Below are 19,188 nucleotides of genomic sequence, written 5' to 3'. Positions count from 1 at the left end.
CAATCACACTCTTTCCCCAAAGCCGTCCATTAACCCATTTTGTTCTCTCCAAGCTCCCCCAGTGGCTCCTCAGACAAGCCATTTGCTCTGACCGTGAATCCACACAGGCTGACCCCTCACTGAGGCCAGAGTATCGCTTAGATTTTACTGCTGGGGAACTTCCGTTTCCGGGGGCACCAGGGAAGTGACGGGAGGGCTCGAAGGAAGAGTTGCAGTAATGGGACCCCCGACCCCAAGGTCCCCTGGCTTCTGCTCCTTGAGGAGGCCCTGAGTCTGGAACCCACTTAGATCTGGGAGTTGAGTGAGGTCCCTCGATTCCCTGTGGTGGTGACTCAGGTGCGCCCTCTGCTGACCAGAGTTGGCCATTTCCCGCTACACGAGTCAAGCAGTACCTTCATGGAGGCCCTCATCAGTTTTGTCCCCCAGGGACCCTGTATAAGTGAAGCGCAGCCGGAGATCTGGTGGGTCAGACCGTCCCAGTGACCGAGCAGGCCCTGCTGCCTAGGGCAGAAGCCACGCCCACTTTCCCAGGTGGACATCCCACCTCCATGGGGTCCTGGACTCCTTGAAATAGAAGCCTTTCCCGCTGGCTCCCTGGGCCCAGGGAGATTAGCAGCAGGTTGATTATAATGTAGCTGCCACGTCCGTCATCTGGTTTGGGAGGTAAGCCCAGGGGAGGGTGAGGACCTGACACCAGCTCCAGCGTTTCTGTCCCCAGACTTCGCACCCCTTCTTCTTCATCTTCCGAGAGCTGGCCTCTCAGCTGCCTTACGAGTGGGCAGCACCGGGTCCCGGTTCCCATCCCACCAATGTGCTGGAGTGGCAACCCCGCCTCAGGAGCCCACGTGTTGAATGCAAAATCCCTGGTACGTGCCGCCCAGGTGGACAGATTCGGTTTGATCTGAATTATGTTTAGTAAATGCAGTGTGTGTGAACCTTGTTTGGATTCTGATACCAACCAACCGGCTGTAAAAAGGGTCATTTGAGACAAGGGGGGACATTTTCACATGGAATCAGTATTCAGAAAAGGAATTATTGTTAATTTTGTTCATTGGGATAATGATAGTATAGTTATTTTAAGTCCTTATTCATTTGGGTACATACTAGTATTTGTTGCACGAAATGATACATGGGAGATTTGCTTTAAGCCCCAAAATTGTTGGGAACTAGTTGGGAAAAATTGGTAAAATATTGATCCTTCTGGGTTCATCATATAATTTCTCTACTTTCATGTTTGTTTGCAATTTCGTAGAATAAAAGCTTTTAAAAATAATGAAAAGGATGTTTCCTTTGCCCTGGTCAAGTGTTCTCAAAATCTCCAAATCCCAGAAGTGCCCACAACTAACATTTTCTTAAAATGTAGAAATGTGAACATTAGCAGTTTAGTTTTTCTTAAGAAATGAAGACCGAATCCTTTTAGGTGAAAGTGAGGTCCTCCTTCTCAGTACTTTGCGGCACGGTGCTGGGCTCTTTTCCAGAACCAGTTACTTCTCTCTGGCTTTGTTAGAGCTCATTGTCTCACCTCCTCCCTGGCCCATATGTCTCTGAGGAGAGCTTACATGGAGCAATCCTTGGTCACGCTTACCCGCTGCACGGGTGTGGTGTTGGAATAATAGAATTCCACCGTGAATCACAGTGGCACTCAGAAGTGCTTTCCTCAAGTTCACGGCTGGGAGGGTGCCAGCCTATAAAAACCCCATGGCTTTGTTGGCGATAGTGTTTGTGCCCCTTGCTCTTCCTTGGGTCTGAGCAAGTGTGCCTGTGCAGTGCTGACGTTCTCCTAGGGAGCTGCCTTTATGTTTTCTCTTACATCCAAGGCAGCTTATTCCGTCACAGCCTGATTTTCCCGTACTTATTTCCGTTCCTGCCATGTCAGATTTGATCGCCCTTCAGAATTCTTATTTTCAGGTCTACTCATGCTTCCCTTTCTACCCCTCCCACGCATCGAGTTCAGATTAGTTCTCTCCTGTGATGTAAACGAAGTGATTGTCTTAACTGTCTCCCAGAAAGAACGACATCCAGTTTCCTTAGCTGGATGGAATCTTAAAGGGTCACAAGCAAAGGAATACAGCATGCCACTGAACCAGTAGATTTGGGTATGCCATTTAAAAATATATTTGTTACATTTTCAATAAGGCTTTCACTCAACCAAAAAGTATTAAGAGTATTTTGTAATAATGCCAGACAACAGAGGAAAGAAAATGGCAAGATTAGGTCCAATGAAAACTTATTATAAAAAATAGAGAATATGACTTTCTGGGGAGACACCAACATGAGTTGACTTGATGGACTTTTTATGGCTGTTTAAAATATTTCGTCCCACATGCCGTGTGGAGCGGCCAAAAAAATAAAATTAAAAAAAGACTTCCCTGGCGGTCCGGTGGTTAAGACTCCGCGCTTCCAATTCCGGGGGCGTGGGTTCAATCCCTGGTCGGGGAACTAGGATCCCACATGCCACGTGGCACGGCCAAAAAATAGAATTAAAAAAAAAAATTTCAAAATTACTCAAATGATTGCTTGATTTGATTTTTTTTTTCACATCTTAATTTCTTATGAATATAGTCACTTTGCACGCTAGGAAAGAGGATCATGTTAAACCAGTGTAGCCCTCCAGTGACCTGGGCCAGCATTGCTGGATCTGCAGCAGAATGATGTCATCATTTAAGCCGTCACCCATGGCGTTGTAAAACTCTAACTCATAACCACCTGTGTACATTATATTTTCGTTAGGAAACAACCAAAAAATCCAGTCCTTAAGGGCATGATGTATATGAATAATATCTTGTTCTATAAAAGAATGACCCAAATTACACAAGTGGCCGCCTAGGTGTGAAGCACATCGGTCTGGCCAGTGTTGGTGGGGGGAGGAGCTATTTTGAAAACCTACTCTGAGGTTTAGAAATTTCTAGTTCTGCCGTCAGTGAGGAAGCACGAAAACAATGCTACAGACCGCACTGCTACTGATCAGGGTCTACCACGAGAATATAAATTTAGAGATAAGGGTGGGGAATTGGATAACTTAGAAATTTCCAAACTAATGTACTTAATGACGAGAAATCCAGCATGCTGCATTTTTCCTTTCGCCGAGAACACACTGAGGCCCGTTTTAGAGACGCGTCCAGGTCTGAAAGGGGATGGCAGGTGTCCCCCCGAGTGGGTTCCTGCTTCCTCCGTCCGTGTCCGCGGAAAGGCCTGGCAGGAGCTCCCGTGGGGGGTCCGGGCCGGTCCCACTTAGCCCATCATGAGCCCGGCGACCTCTCTGGGGTGGACCCGTAAACTCCCGAGCCCCGCACGGGCGCTGCCTTCCGCCGGGGCCCCGGGGGGAGCAGCCCGAGTCTGGGGGCTCCTCCTGAACCACGGCCGCGCCCCCCGTCCGCACGTCCGCGGCGCAGGAGGGCCTGGGGTCCTGCGCGCGGGGCTGCATACGGGGTCCTGCACGCGGGGGGGGGGGCTATCCGTGGGGTCCTGCGCGCGGGGCTGCACACGGGGTCCTGCACGCGGGGTGGGGGTGGGGCTGCACGCGCGCCTCCGGCAACTGCCGCCCGCTGCCCCCGCGCCGCCCGCACGCCGGCCTGGCTTTCCTCTGGTGAAGGTTCCCACACAGCTTTCAGGTTGGTTTGTCTCCGGGGAAAAGGCGTGTGTCAGGACGGTGCAGTGTCTTTAAAGCCCAGTAGTTTGAAAGGGCAACTGAGGTCATCACTCGGGATGTCCTTCCCCCCCCGCACCTTCCAGGCCCTCCGTTTGGTTTTGTGCAGAGATGTATTTTCTCAGACACGGAGAGATTTCCTTACGTATGTGCCTATTTACTTTCCCGCGTTTAGGAACTAGTATTGGTTGTAAAGGCCAGTTTATCCAACCTCATTATGAAGTTGATAATCTTAATATCATTAGGAAATGATGTAGGACGTGCCATTAGGACATAGTCAAACAGTGGCATTTCAGGACGCGTCCAAGGTGCGCCGAAGCCTTTCTGACTTGAGCTTTCAATATGCTCTTGGGTTAGGAGACACCTCATTTGTATTGACCCACTGGACACATACACCTGCTGTTGTGTAACACGTATGTATATAGCAGTATGAGCCCTCTGATAAGTGAGGCACGTTGTGGAGGCTGCTGCCCCCAGGAAGCCGAGACTGGGCCCATGGAACCTCCCGGCTGGTGTCCAGACCCGGAAAGCCACTGCAACAGCAAAGGAGGTGAGTGTAGCCGCGGAGCAGGCAAATCCCGTCTGGGGAGTCCCCAGGCTTTCCCCAGAAAATGACGTCAAAGCTGAGACTTGAGGGCTGAGCTGGAGTTAGATGAAGTGTGTTGTTGGGAGAAGGTGTACTCCAGGCTGGGGGTGATACTGACCAGGGTTCTTGGCCTCCTTAATCAGTAGAAATTGGTTAAAGGCCAGATGAGAAATCCAGGCAGGGCTTTACTGAGGCCCCTGCTGCAGCAGGGGGGATTGAGAACACGTAACAGTTTCCCTTGCTCTCTCATTCCTCGAGGGGCGGGGGGCGAGCTGGTTCCTTATATGGGCTGAGGGTAGAGGTGTGTCCAGGGGTCGGGCTGGAGGGGTGGCTTAGGCAGTTTGCCCACCGCTTAGGTGGTGTTCAGTGCAGGGGGCATGCGCGGTACCCTGCCATTGCTCCAGGCTCTTCAAAAGCGGCAGCTGAGTTTTTTCAGTCTTTTGTATCTTTTTGTCCATAATTTGTACCAACTGCGTGTGCATGCAGTTATTTTTAGTCCCGTAAAGTTTCTTTGTATTTTCTTGCTGGAGGAGAGGTTTGTCCAGGTGCAAGCATTGAAGCCCTGGCAGCAAAGGGTCCCAGATGTCAGGGGAGCAGCATGTGCGGAGTGTAGGAGCCAGAGGAGAGAAACTTGAGAAACCCAGGTTTGGGTCACCCTCAGAAACTTTCTTAACCCAGCCATGCGCTCATCAGATGGAAGTGTCCTTGGTGCGGACAAGGCCTGCGCCTGCCCAGGGCTCGCTTGGGGGGGCGGCGCCCTCTATGCCACTCTCATGGGTGGAGTTGTGTCCTTCTTGGGAGTCAAGGGCATGGCTCCAAGCTAGCTCTGGCAGCTGTAGTCATTACTGTAGTCACGGAAGAAGTTCAGCTCCGTAAACAAATGAAATGTAAATATGAGACTCAAAAGAGATTCATATTTATGAAAACTAAACACTTTGAAGAGGCTTAATCAAGGTGAATTGCTAAAAACTTATTTTCAGTCAGATAAAAATTGAGAGCTGTAAAACATGGAAAAATCAGGGAATCTGTACTCAGAATGCTTCTGGTCATTACTTTAAAGCATCCAGAACTGGCGATCATAGTTGACGCATCATGGGTGTGACATGCAGAATTCCTGTCCCGTGATCACAGGGGGAGACCTCTGGTCCTCGATGATAACAGAGGTGAATCAGCTGCACCTTTGTACGTTGAAGTTGAGGTGTTCTGGGCATGATGTGTGTGTCATGTTTTTGACTTGGGCCTTTCAGGCAGCCGGACTACCTGGTGGGAGGGCCTTGCAAGCGGCCCCTGAGGCTGTAGCGAGATGAGCTGAGGGGCAGGGTTGAGAGGCGGGTCCAGACGAAGGATCAGACTACCAGAGGTCGGACAGAGCCTGCCCATTCAGGGCCTCCTGTGAAGGGGGTCAGACTTTATCCTGGGGGCAGCAGGAGCCGCAGAAGGGTTTTAAGTGGAGTGCGATGGTCAGGTTTGCATTTTGGTGATGTCACTGGCTAGATTGTGGACCTGCCTGGGGACAGAGGAGACAGTCAGTGGGCAGAGCCCTGAACTAGGAACACGACGGTTCTCCTGGAAAAACGAAGATGTGGAGGTCGAACAATTGTCCGGATGTTTGGGGGGCAGACACCCCGGTGGCCCGGTGATGGGGGGAGCATAGGAGAAAAGCACATGAGTGGGGGGCTTGGGTCCATTCCAGGCATTGAAGTTGGAGGTGCAGGTGGGACAGCTAGGTGGAGATCTTATCCCCTGGCCTTCACCATGAGGGTCTCATGAGAAGGTGGCCCAGGCTAGAGGGGAAACTGGGGAGTCAACAGCAAGTGATGGTTGTTCTCAAAGCTGATTCAGGGAGGGGTACCATCCACGGTGTGTGTGGAGTGAGAAGAGGGTCAGCATTTGGGAGCCAGTAAAGAAAGGAATCCACAAAGAAGATAGAAAAAGAGTGGGGCTTCCCTGGTGGCGCAGTGGTTAAGAATCCGCCTGCCAATGCAGGGGACACGGGTTCGAGCCCTGGTCCAGGAAGATCCCACATGCTGCGGAGCAACTAAGCCTGTGCGCCACAACTGCTGAGCCCCCGTGTGCCACAACTACTATAGCCCGTGCACCTAGAGGCCATGCTCCACAACAAAGAGAAGCCGCCGCAAGGAGAAGCCCGCGCACCTCATCAAAGTAGCCTCTGCTCACCGCATCTAGAGAAAGCTGTGCACAGCAACGAAGACCCAATGCAGCCAAAAATTAAATCAATCAATCAATCAATCTGTGACTCTGTTTTTTAAAAAAAAAAAAAAAAAAAAGAAAAGGAGGGGCTTCCCTGGTGGCGCAGTGGTTAAGATTCTGCCTGCCAATGCAGGGGACACGGGTTCGAGCCCTGGTCTGGGAAGATCCCACATGCCGCGGAGCAACTAGGCCCGTGAGCCACAATTACCGAGCCTGCGCGTCTGGAGCCTGTGCTCCGCAACAAGAGAGGCCGCGATAGTGAGAGGCCCGCGCACCGCGATGAAGAGTGGCCCCCGCTGGCCGCAACTGGAGAAAGCCCTCGCACAGAAACGAAGACCCAACACAGCCAAAAATAAATAAATACATAAATAAATTTAAAAAAAAAAAGAAAAGGAGTGGCCAGATAGGTGAGTGGTGTCCAGATGTCCAAGGATGCTGGGCTCCAGGGAGGTGGTGGTTACGATGTCACCTGTGCCCAGGGTCAAGTCGGATGCTCTGAACCATACGCATGGCTCCAGCAGCAATTAGGAACTTGTGGGTTTTGAGAAAAGCGGTTTCAGTTCAGTGAGAGGGCAGAGCCAGGATGCGGGAGGGTGTCTGCAAGATTGTGCGGGGAGTCCAGACCTCATGTGTGAGTGTGGGGGGATTTTATCTATTCTGTTTATTGGTGTTGGTTTTCTGATTTGATAGCTGAAAATTTCCCATAGGTGCTAGAGCTAATTAAAAACTGTTTTGCTATCATATTAAAAAAACTATTTTGGCTTTATATTACCGTATCTGAAAGCTCGTTAATTGACTGTGTCAATGTTCATTTGTACTAAATATTTTTGAAGGAAATAGTCTGTTAAATATACACCAGAAAGTTCCATTCCTTGATCTAGCATTCTGTTCTAATACCCCAACATGAAGGAACTGGGGGCAGTTTAATCATAAGGGTTTATGCCATTTCAACTCTGATGTTTTTAAATTAAATACATTGTAAGAAATTACTGAAGCATATTTTTTTTAAAGTCTTGCAGTGAAGTTAATAACTTTATTAAGACTTTAATTTTAGTTTTTACTTGGTCAAGACAAAGAATATAGGTTTCTTCCCTTTGCCTTAGTTTTTTGTTGTCGTTGATCCTACTTCTAATTTGTTATTCTGGCGTTGTTCTATTCTAATAATTGTTATGAAAGTTAATTTTCTTATGAACCAGCCTTTGGGTCAAAAAAACAGTGACGTCCCAGTCCTCTACTGACTAGCCATGTGACCTTGGCAAGTTATTTAACCTCAAAGTCTTAGTGTCCTCCTCTGTAATAGGAAATATTACTGTTGTCCATCCCACAGATGGGTGAGAGTGACCTGGTACACAGTAGGTGTGCAGTAAATTATTACAAAGACCTAAAGAGAAGCACGAATTGTTCTAGCGACAAGGATAGTGGTGAGTGGTGACCTGCGTCTGCAACCAGAGTTCTGAGTTCCTAACTCAACTGTGCTAACAAGCAGTTCAACCTTTGACAAGTCACTTGATCTAATCGCTAAGGCCCTAGGGCACCAGGAGTCTATACAGAGCAATATTCTGTTTAATTATTATCCAAATATAGGTTAAACTGATCTAAAATGCAAACACTCAGGTTATAGGAAAAAAGAAGGTAACTCAAATGTTTTCTGTTGACTCTCTTGATCCAGAATTTCAGGCCTTACCAAAGATTTTCCAGCGTATCACCCAGAGACGCCTCTCAACTTTTTGTTAAAAGGAAAGAAGAAAAGAAAAGGAATGGCAGGTGTTGAGGGGTGTGTGTGATGCCTTGAGATTATTTTAACCAAACCTTGTCTGATCTCTTATTGTTTGGATGAGCTCTTTCTGCATCTGCTTTTCCAAAGTTTTCTTTCAGTGATGAATCAGAGAGAAAATATTTAGTTGGATCATCCTTGCTCAGGACCTGTGGAGGGTGATTGTAGCGGAGCTCTCGGGAGGCTGGTTGAAGTGTCGGTCACGTCGAGCCCTGATGGTCAGGTGTGCACGTGCGTCGGGTCTGGAGCTCTCCCATCTCCAGTCCGCTTCACGCTCTCCTGCCCGTGATGGCGGGCACTGGGTGTATTTATTTGTGAAACAAGATGATTCTGTTCTCTTGTCTTTAGGCGGGTGTCTTCCTGCCTCCTAACACCGTCCTGACTAAAATCTCTCCCTGCTGACCACGCCATGAGACCACGTGGACTCCTCGGTCAGACCGATTTAGAGCCAGGAAAGGGTTCCATCTGCAGGCACAGGCCCTGCAGATACAGACACCAGGGCCTTAGACCGCAGGCCTGCACGTCTGAGAGGTGTGTGGGCTTCAGCAGCACTTAGCTGCTGTCTCAGCCTTATCAGTGCCCAGAATCAAGAGTTGGTTTTTTTTTTTAAAGGAACACAGCGTTCTAGTTCCTGTCTCAGAAAAACATCATAACGTTTCTTTAACGTTTTTCCAGCAAACTCTTGAAATTCTCATCTTCTAACATTTAAAAGCTTCTCGGTTCTAAGACGTGTATTTGTTCCAATCATTCTAAACTACAGAGTTAAAAAAGTTTTCAGAATATCATGTGTCTAATGCCAAGTCTCAGAAATTGGATTTTTTAAAAGGAAAAGAGCAGGGAATTATATTCAGTATCCTATAATAAACCGCAATGGAAAAGAATATGAAAAAGAAAATATTTATATATACATGTACAATTGAATCACTTTGCCATACACCTGAAACTAACACAACGTTGTAAATCAACTATACGTCAATAAAATAAATTTTTTTTTTAAAAAAAGGAAAAGAAAACATTAAAAGTCAGGGGAAGGAGAGCAAGAGAACTGAACTTGGAGCAAACCACCACCAAGCACCCAGCCTCCGCTCGTGTCACTGGTCTTGCGGACGGAATCTGAGGCTTAAAAACATGCCATGCTTTTTACTCGCTCTCTAATCGAGATCTAAGTCCTAGACAGTGAAACCAGCGATCAAAGCAGATCAGACAGACCCCAAAGCCCACATTGCTCCATTCCACTTGCTGTCTCCCAGGCACTGTGCTTTTGCAGGAACAGAGCACAAAGTTATTTCATTTATGTGCACAGAAGTTTACCCATGTGTCAGTTTTTAAGTCCACACCCTAATAATTGCCTTTGATTACAACAAAGAAAAAAGTGAAATTCATCCATTATCTTGTTTTGCTCTTGTTATGTTTGAACCATATCCTAAGGATCCAAAGACAAATAAATACAGAAAAGAAGTGAAATGTGTCCCAGGCCTTGAAGGATGGAAACCCCACATGGTTGTTTACAGAAGACAGGAAAGGCCTCCGTCTTAACGTAGAGATGGCACCTTATCATTTAAAGGACAATTTTGTATCTGTTTCTGAATTAGTCTAAAAGTTGTAGTCAGAGCCCAGGACCACTATCTTGTTTGGGGCGGTTTTGGAGTGGGGGGCATGGGGTGGGGTGGATGGCAGGGCTCACTAAGGCGTTGAGAGCACATCTTCCATCAGTTAGGGTGGATAGGCACACGGTACCTCGGGTGAAAGAGCAATAGCTTTGAAGACACACCTCTTCATCCTCTGCCTTTGGTTCTCCACGGCTTGCTCATGTTCCCCCTGCTCCATTTCCTGTGTGTCTAAGTGACGGGGCCTGCCTTCTGCGTCCAGGAGTCTGGCTGCTGAACGATATTTCAGGAAGGCCTAAATGGAGCCTACCTTAGCCATACTCGGGCAGGCAGCTTACCGAAACGGGGTCTACGGTTCTACGTCAGTATGTGCTCGAAAACGTTATGTGTTGCGTTGACTGTCTCTGGTGGCGTTTTCTTATGTTTCTCTGGAAAATGGCATAACTGTGACCTGTAGATTAGTACTAATGTTTGTCTTTAATCCATTTAGAATAAAGGCATCCCTCTGGATACTCCATTATTTATGCTAATAGACAAGGGAACGTGGGTCTGAGTAACTGATGGCAAATGTAGCTGATTACTTCCTGTTCAGAAATGCCCCCCCCCCCCCGCAGCTTTGGGAGCTGCAGCCCTGTATCAGCAACGGGGACAGCGAGGGAGTGTACTCAGAACCCTCGCTGTGTTCCTCTTGATTCTGGGGGGTTGTTGCTCAGGTGGGGGTCTGGGCTGGGGCTCAGTCCAGCCGAGGGCAGGGGCTTCCTCGGTTCTGATGTGCACCCAGCCTTGAGCTCATTTTCTGAAATTGGCAGTAGTGCTGGGCTGGAGAAGAGCATGACTGTCCTTGGGGCCGCCTGCCGCCCTGTGCCTGTCCTGTAGCTCTTGGTAATGGGGCCTTACCCAAGCCCAGAAAAGAGGGGAAGTTCTAGAATCTTCCCAGGTTAAGGACATCTCTGAACCAAGCAGGGAGGCTGCAGTTTGGTGAGGCAGCAACAGCTGGGAAATGTTTGTTGCTGAGTAGATATCCAGTGCTGGTGATCTTTCTGCCCAGTATCAGACGGTGGCCATGTAAGAAAACCTGTACCTGGACTTCCCTGGTGGCACAGTGGTTAAGAATCTGCTTGCCAATGCAGGGGACACGGGTTCGAGCCCCGGTCCGGGCGGATCCCACATGCCGCGGAGCAACTAAGCCCGTGCGCCACAACTACTGAGCCTGCGCTCCAGAGCCCGCGAGCCACAACTACTGAGCCCGCGAGCCACAACTACTGAAGCCCGCGTACCTAGAGCCCGTGCTCCGCAACAAGAGAAGCCACTGCAATGAGAAACCTGCGCACTGCAATGAAGAGTAGCCTCCGCTCGCCGCAACTAGAGAAAGCCCATGCACAGCAATGAAGACCCAATGCAGCCAAAGAAAAAAAAAAGAAAAAGAAAACCTGTACCGTATTGTACTTAAGAAGATACCAGAAATTCAGAGCTGAATGGAACCTTAACGACCACCTGCTCATCTCAAGAACCGGTCCTGGACGGGTGGCGGGATGAGCACTGGTTTGAGTTTGAGGTTCCACCGCTAACTTACCTCGCCAGCAGCCTCCTTTTCCATACATATGGATGTAACTACGTAGGGGTCTTAGGGCCACTGGGCCGAAAATAGCCTTACTGTAGAGTAAAAATGATCGTAACATCCCACGTGATTCTGACTTTTATTTTATCATCTCTGATTTCTGAATATTTGATATTAATGTATAATTTGGATTTCTCCACTTTCCCGTGGGACTTAATCCCTTGCTGAATTCTTTTCGTGGTACCAGTAGTCAAGGTTGGTGACAGCCTAGTCCTGACCATACGGCAGCATCTTATCCAAGGAGAATAGATTCGTGTGTTGGCCGGGGGTGGAGGGGTTGGGGGGAGGGAGGGGTTTGGGGGGGTGGAGGAGGTTAAGACTTCCTTCAACTATGCTTAAGGTCTTTGTTGCAGTATTCTTATTGATCTGGTAAATATAGGCTCTAATCGCTAAAGAACTTTCCAGACCTAAAGTCTAACCTTCTCTGTAGCTTCTTCCAAAAATATCTTGGAAGCATTTTTTGGGTCATCTTCCTTTGAGAAGTTGCCCCATTGAAATGCAGTTTTTGTTTACTTTTTTCCTTCTTTTTATCTTTATGTTTGTTTTGAGTCTGTGTGCAGTAGAGTAAGTTTACTTAGTGAGTGCCTTTGGTTTAAGATCCTAAAATCCCAAGGACCTTAATCTAGCACCCTGACCCCATCTCTGGATTTAGAAAAAGTCCTTGGGAAACAGAAGCTGCCCTTTGTACCAGCTGCCCAGGGAAAGTGAAAGTGAGCCGTAGAACCAAGTTAAGACAATACCAAGGAAATGTGGCCAAGAGAGCTTTTTCTTTTTGAAAACTTGCAATTTTAACCAGAAAAAAATTTTAAGAAAATGAAAACACTCTGGATTTTATTTACCTCCTGCTGGATTTTAAGCTTTGTTAGAAAGGATGCTCATCAGAATTAATATCCGTTTCACTGCTTTGTGTCTCAATATTCAGCGTTTCACTTGTTCATTCTAACGAAAACCAGGTCCACCCTTGCATTCCATGGTCTTCATTCATTTCTGAATTAACACTTCTCAAGCCTGAGTGTGCCTCTGATCCCAGATCCCTGGGTCTGGTTAAAGTCAGGCTGTGATTCCACAGGCCGGTGGGGTCCGCAATCTTCACTCCCCACCAGGGACCGGCTCTCCAGTCACCCGGCGCCGCTGGTCCCCGGACCGCACCCTTTGGGGCAGTAATACGTGTTATTGTAAACAGAGAGTTTTGTGGCCTTATGGGAAATTCTGTGTTAAACAAGGTGACACAGATGTCACGATCTGGATTTGTAGCCTGTGGGGACTGATGTATCCTCTGGATTTCCAGGAAATAGATATAGTGTTCAGTGGTTTTCAAACGTTTTTCATGGACCATATTATACTAGTATTCCACATGGGATGTAGGAAACCTTGCCTCACAGAGAGTGGTCTGCCCTGAAAAACAATTTCAAGGAATCTTTTGAGTCTGTCATTTAATGAAGCACTGCCTTTATTAAGAATAGATATGCCCTGGGAATTCCCTGGTGGGTCCAGTGGTCGAGACACCATGCTTCCACTGCAGGGGGTCAGGGACTGAGATCCCACATGTCTCTCAGTGCGGCCAATAAAAAATATATATATATATATATAATATATATATATATATATATATATGGGGGGAGAGAGGGAGGAGGGAGGGAGGGAGGGAGAAAGAAAGGAAGGAAGAAAGAAAGAAAAAAGAAAGAATAGGTGTACCCCTATTGAATGAACTGTCTATTAATCGTTTTTAAAAATGTTACTCTTTTCAATCATTGTTTAAAAACACTTGCAAGGGGTAGATTCGAAGCCGATCGGTTTTGTGAGTGGTGTATGTGTGCTCGCAGGTTTCGCCTTTGGTGTGGTTTATTGAAACCTTCGCTGGATTTAAAGGTGGGATGCACCAAATCAACAGAAACAGCCACAAATAGTTAAAGATGAGAAAAGCCTATGATAAAGCACATGGTCGGCGTGGGTGTCGTAACTGATCACGCAGCTTTGTCCATCGAGCATGGTCAGTGGACCTGAGGTTTGTCAGAGTAGCTGCCGCATGATCTGTCCTGTTCATTTATCCCCAAGAAAGTGCCCGCATTGTTCTAAACTTGGTGATATGTTCTCGGGAACCCTGAGAGCGCTGTCGGAGCCTGGTTGTCCCCGCTGTACAGACCAGACACGGAGCCCCTGGGGGTTTGAACTGGTGCAGTGATGCCAGGGCGCCCATCACCCCAGAGCCGGCACGCGCTCACGGGCTCAGTTTTTTCGCCATTTACTGGGGGACGACCATGTGATCACTACTCAGTGTATACCGTCTCCTTGCTCGTTAACTTAAAAAGTCAGCATCTTCGTGTTGTGAGGAAATTGAAGGAAGCTGTTTGTTAATAGGTGTCGTTTCACAATATGACTTGCTCATTGTAGATAACTGGGAAAAAAGTATACAGGAAATAAATAACCCGTGTCAGCTAGAGAGAGCCTCTTTTAAAAAAAAGACAATTCTCATCATAATATATAGAACAGATACTTTATATAGTAAAAGATATGCATAGCCTTGTCACATCGTAGAAGGTACACACATTTACGTATGTGTTTTTAAACAAATCCCACTTTTATTTTTATTTTTTATTTTTAAAATTTATTTATTTATTTATTTTTGGCTGTGTTGGGTCTTCGTTTCTGTGCGAGGGCTTTCTCTAGTTGCGGCAAGTGGGGGCCACTCTTCATCGCGGTGCGCGGGCCTCTCACTGTCGCGGCCTCTCTTGTTGTGGAGCACAGGCTCCAGACGCGCAGGCTCAGTAATTGCGGCTCACGGGCCTAGTTGCTTTGCGGCATGTGGGATCTTCCCAGACCAGGGCTCGAACCCCGTGTCCTCTGCATTGGCAGGCAGATTCTCAACCACTGCACCACCAGGGAAGCCCCAAATCCCACTTTTAAAATGAGTTTACAGATTTGCAGTTAACATAGTGTAACATCACAACTGAAATTTTTGTCGTGCCTTAGCGTGAAATCCCAACTCCAGTTTTGAACCTAGTGACCTCTCTGCTTCTTCCCCCATGAAATAGTTTCCTTCTTTTTTTTCTTCTGAGCCCGCCCCTTTATTTTTTTTAATTGAAGTACAGTTGATTGACAATGTTGTGTCAGTTTCTGCTGTACAGCAGAGTGATTCAGTTATACATATACATACATTCTTTTAAAGTGTTCTTTTCTATTATACTTTATCACAGGATAGTGAATATAGTTCCCTGTAGGAGCCGGTTGTTTGTCCATCCTGTATATAATAGCTTACATCTTGAAAGTTCTCTTCGGGTCTGCCTCGGGCTTTGGGATTGTAATGAATAGCAGCAGGCGCCTTGCCTTTCTCCCACGGTCATCGGAGGCCCTTGGGGCCCCTGGTAGGCAGATGCGGTGCCTGGTTTCCTGGGTGGCCGTCTGGCCTGCGTTTAGGCTTTCCTCCCCGCCGTCCAGTCTGAGGCTGTAACCTCAGCCGCCCGTGGGCGGGCGCTGTGAGCAGTGAGGCTCTGGCCGGGCAGGCACAGGCGTCAGCAGTGAATAAGCGATTCTGTCGTCTCCGCAGCCAGAGCCTGTGCGAGTCTCCGTGATGCTCAGTCAACCCCCAGCCCCGCTCTGAACGTGGCTGTTTTCCAAACAGAAGGATGGTGGCTAGAGGGGAAATTGCAAGATTCTGGAGTCTGGAAAGCCTTCACCTGGGTACGTGTGCAAAGAATGGACTCCTGTGTCTGGCCATGTTGCCGATTCCTCTCTGTGTCCTTGCAAGTTGCAGGGCTCTCTCCGCTGCTTCTTGTCGGGTGTGTGTGTGTGAGAGAGAGAGAAAGCTCACTTGTCCCGGTCCGGGGTCCTGAGGGCAGTTCTAGGCATGGGCACAGTGAATCAGAGAAGCTGGTTTGGGTTACAGCACAGCCGTTGGTGTGAAATAGAAAGTACTAAGAATCAAACGTGGACTATCCGTTATGAGTTACGGATCTGGTTTTTGTTGTGCTAGTCTTTGCTTCTGTTACATGAAATTTCTTTATACAGGAGATTATTGTTGGGGTCCGTAACAGTGTTCCTTGCTAATTTGGGGTGTGTGAGGTTTAAGGGTATGAATTGATTTTTGAAAAATACTGTCGACTGTTTGCAAAAGTGTTATTGCCCAAGACTCAGTTACTGTATGGTGCTTTATCCCACCTTGCTTGTCAGTGTTTTTGCGAGTGTTGTCAGCTAGACTAATTCCTATTTAAGTGTGAAAGAAACATGGTTCTCTGATACTAGGAAGTTATCAATTGGAACCCATGTATTCTTTAAAAGGAGTAAGAAAAAATGCTTCACAGAAAGAATTCTGGCTGACTGCTACACATGGATGCAGTAGGATGCTTTAAAAAAAAAAAGTCTTGTCGCTGTTTTTGCCTTAAATCAGTAGCTCAGGCTGAAATGAATGGGAATTATAGGTGAGTCTGAAGTCAGCCTTGGGCCTTGCAATGCAGGGTGTATTTTGTGCTTCCTCCTTGTTTTGGTTGGCTTTCTGTGCAGGCTGACAGCAGACAGGGATGTGGTTAGGGCTTCTACTTCTGGCCTCTTCACTAACAAAAATTTAGAAAAAGAAAAAGAAGTAGCCCAGATATTCCTGCGTTCAGAGCACAGGCCTGCCTGCCAAGTGGCTGTGCTTGTCACTTGAGTGGCCGGTGGTCCCACTGTCCGGCGTGGAGGAGTGCTGGCCGCCCGGCCTCACCCTGGGCGGGGGAGGGGTGTGTGCGCGCCTGTGTTTATTCCAGGGCAGCCGGGCCTGAAGGAGGCCGCCCCCCCGCATTCCTCTGCTCCCGGGGCGGGCACGGGTCCCAGTCCTCATTCCCAGTGTGCGGAGGCCGAGGGAGGCTAGACGCAGCCTCCACGCTGAGCGGGATGCTCTCCCGTCGCTGGGATGCGCAGCTGGTCAGGCCTCCTGCGTGGGGTCCGCGCCCCGCTCCCCGTGTGCCCTCGGGCTCCCGCACTCCAGCCCTGCCGGCCTTTGAGGAGCCTGGCTGTGCAGAGAAAGAAGGAGGCAGCTCGGCCCGAATCGTCTCTTTCCCGCTGGTTCGGTGTGTTCCCGGGACCGTCTTTCATGTACTCGCTGTACGAAGCGTGTATGTGCGTGTGATGCAAACGCAATGTTTAATCAGCCTTAAGTGACATGCCAGCGTAAAATAAAGCGGAGAGCTTGCCGAATGGGGGGGCTCTGTTTTCTTTGAGATCCCTGATTGGCCAGGGGGCCTACGGAACAGCTTGGCGGCTCCCGGGAGGGCTGTCCTGCAGGGACTGGGGGCGGGAGCTGTCCAGTCACTGCGGCTCAGAGAGGCCGGGGCCAGGCAGGTGCACGGCAGGATGGCTTGGGAGACAGACAGATCTGGGGTTGAATTCCAGCCCCACCGCCGGGGAGCAGTTCCTTAACCTCTTTGAGCCACAGTTTCCTCCTGTTTAATTTACAGACAGTAATAATTCCAGGAGGCGTACATGGCTTGGATGAGATGATTTATTTAAGCGCTTAGCACAGTGCCTGGTACACATTGTGAGCTCATTCCGGGGATGCGGTGAGACTGGAAGGGTTCCTCCTCAGGATTTGTGCAGCCAGCCTGCAAGGCAGCTGCCAGGAGCTGGGAGGGGCGTGGTGAGCAGCCTCGAGCTGCCAGGGGGCGGCCGAGCGGAGGAGAGGGGCGAGGCTGGGACGGACGGGCAGCCACGGTCAGAGCCAAACCCAAGGAAGAGAGGAGAAAACAGACTGCAAGGGACAAGCCCAGGGTAGAACGCCAGGGCTCGTGGCAGGACACTGAGGAACCCAGAGCCTAAACCCAGGTCTGGGTTGGAGGCTGAGGACTGTCCAGCTGCTGCGTCCCCAGGAGCACAGAGACCCTGGGGGCGGTGCCTGCCCGGGGCTCCCGGCCCAAACCCCAACCTGCCTGTCTCAGGGCTCGGAGTGCCCCTTCCACAGGTGATAGAGAGCATATAGGATACACCTCTAGGGCAGGATTTGCCTTTACATTGAGAAGAAGGAAAAATTTTCACTTTTAGTGGTTTAAAACAAACCTTTTTAAACTCGTTGTAGAAACAGTGCACCTTGGAGGTTTGGTGTAAATTAAGTTCCGCCGTGACATGACTCCCGTCACTGCTCGGGCATCAGGAGGTGGCCGAGGCCCTGAGTTGAGTCCAGATGTAAAGTTCTCTGCTGGGAGGGCTATTTCCAGAAGACCCGTGGACATTATAAAAGGTTATCAGTGAAGGGTAGCATGTCCATTTCTAGTACCTTTTTGACCTTCTTAATGTCAGCATGTTTAAAAGAGTCAAAAATACTATGTATGGAAAGTGGTTTGAAAGTCTAAATTAGGCTAATAGTGACTTTCCTAAAAGCAACGTTAGATTCTAGACAGGAAGAATTTCGTGCTTTAATTGGGGAACTGACACTAATAAGCACGGTCCTTGTTCCTGAGGAAGTCAGCGCTGGGGCAAGAGTGGGGCAGGTGTGAGGAGAGACACACGCACAGCTAAGGAGGACATGGTAGTGCAACGGCTAAAATACAATGACAGTGTAAATGTGAACGTTTTAAAACCGGAGACCGTTGCTGCACAGGGGCAGGGAACGTAGGCAGGAGAGTGGAAAATCATCACCCATCACCAGGGAGTGAGGGCTTGGCCGCCCCGAAGGAGAAGGGGGAACTTGATGGGCTCTTTGGGTGGGGACATCGCTCCCGGTGGACAGGTCAGTGTGGACCGAAGGATCGCGTCCTTTTTGTAGAACGCAGGGAACGCTCACAAAGTGGCTAAAGCGGAGGTGTTCAAGCAACGAGATCAGAATCCACTGTTCTCCAGCTTCTGTCGCTGTGTAGACGGGCCACACAGCGCACATCCCAGGGCAGACCCCTGCACGTGGGGTGAAGGAAGTTTAGCTTGAGTGCCTGTGGCTTACAAATGTAGCCAGGCGTCAGAATCGCTTGGGGAGCTTTGGAAAGAGATTCTCAGCAAACACCCCCTCCTGCCCCCCTCCCCCAGGAGAGCCTGGCTCCCTGGTCCGGCGCAGGAATCTGTGTTTTCTGAACGCCCCCCTGTGATGGGACGCCATCCACCCTAGAGGAGTGGCCCTGGAGTCGGGGGGCGTGTTCTGACATCCAGGGCCCCCTGTGGCCGGGTTCATGCCCTCTGTTGCATCTTGGGGCTCGGGGGCCGCGCCGGGTGCAGGGACCTGGCCGGTGGTCCAGACACGGCCGCAGCAGCTCCCCGTGAAGGCCGCCCTGGGCTCTGAGCTCAGACCGCCCACCCGCCCGCCTGCCTGGCTTTGCCGTTTCTGCTGTTAGGATGGCACGTGAGAACAGCTTATGTCCAACCTGAGGAAGCCTGAGTGACCGGCAGGAGGTTTCCTAACGTCCGTGTTTTTAACGGATCATTCTAAGTACGGGAATTTCCCTGAAGCGACCCTTGTTTTAGTGGGACAGCCCTGGAGAATGCTGTGCCGGTCAGGCGATGGGTGTCCACACCCACGTGGCCTGCACGGCAGGTGCCCGGCTGTGACACCCGCCGTGGTAGCTCTTACCTTCCCCTGATCTGTACCCTGCCCTCCCCGACCCCGTGTGACAGGTAAGGGGACAGTTTTCCCCAGCTGCAAAGAGAAAGGAAGGCTCGGGAAAGCTCGGGGCCTTTTCTAACGGGGCCTGGCTGGGGTCCCAGCAAGGTCTTGTGCTTTTGAAATCCCATCCCTCTGACCAAAAGTCCTTAAACGTGCAAAATTAAGCCAAACAGGAGAGATCTGATTTTTCC

The 19,188-nt window shown here is 49.4% G+C and overlaps 1 protein-coding gene across 10 annotated transcripts in view; it reads left to right on the top strand.

The window, feature by feature from the left end:
• Positions 1 to 19,188, top strand: part of SPATA13 (spermatogenesis associated 13) — a 216,867-nt gene that overhangs the window by 174,805 nt on the left and 22,874 nt on the right. Inside the window, exon 1 of one of the 10 annotated variants that reach the window (XM_036831299.1) lies at positions 14,974 to 15,120. The exons of the other annotated variants lie outside the window; for them this stretch is intronic. Within the exon in view, the coding sequence (XP_036687194.1) occupies positions 15,066 to 15,120 (55 nt within the window). The 5' untranslated portion in view covers positions 14,974 to 15,065. Of the gene's footprint in view, positions 1 to 14,973; positions 15,121 to 19,188 lie in introns of those variants that run through there. 10 annotated transcript variants of the gene reach the window in all.

The sequence above is a fragment of the Balaenoptera musculus genome, chromosome 18 (assembly GCF_009873245.2).
Source record: "Balaenoptera musculus isolate JJ_BM4_2016_0621 chromosome 18, mBalMus1.pri.v3, whole genome shotgun sequence".
Classification (NCBI taxonomy): Eukaryota; Metazoa; Chordata; class Mammalia; order Artiodactyla; family Balaenopteridae; genus Balaenoptera; species Balaenoptera musculus.
The sequence above is the reverse complement of the archived record's forward strand: the minus strand, read 5'-3'. Positions and strand labels throughout refer to the sequence as shown.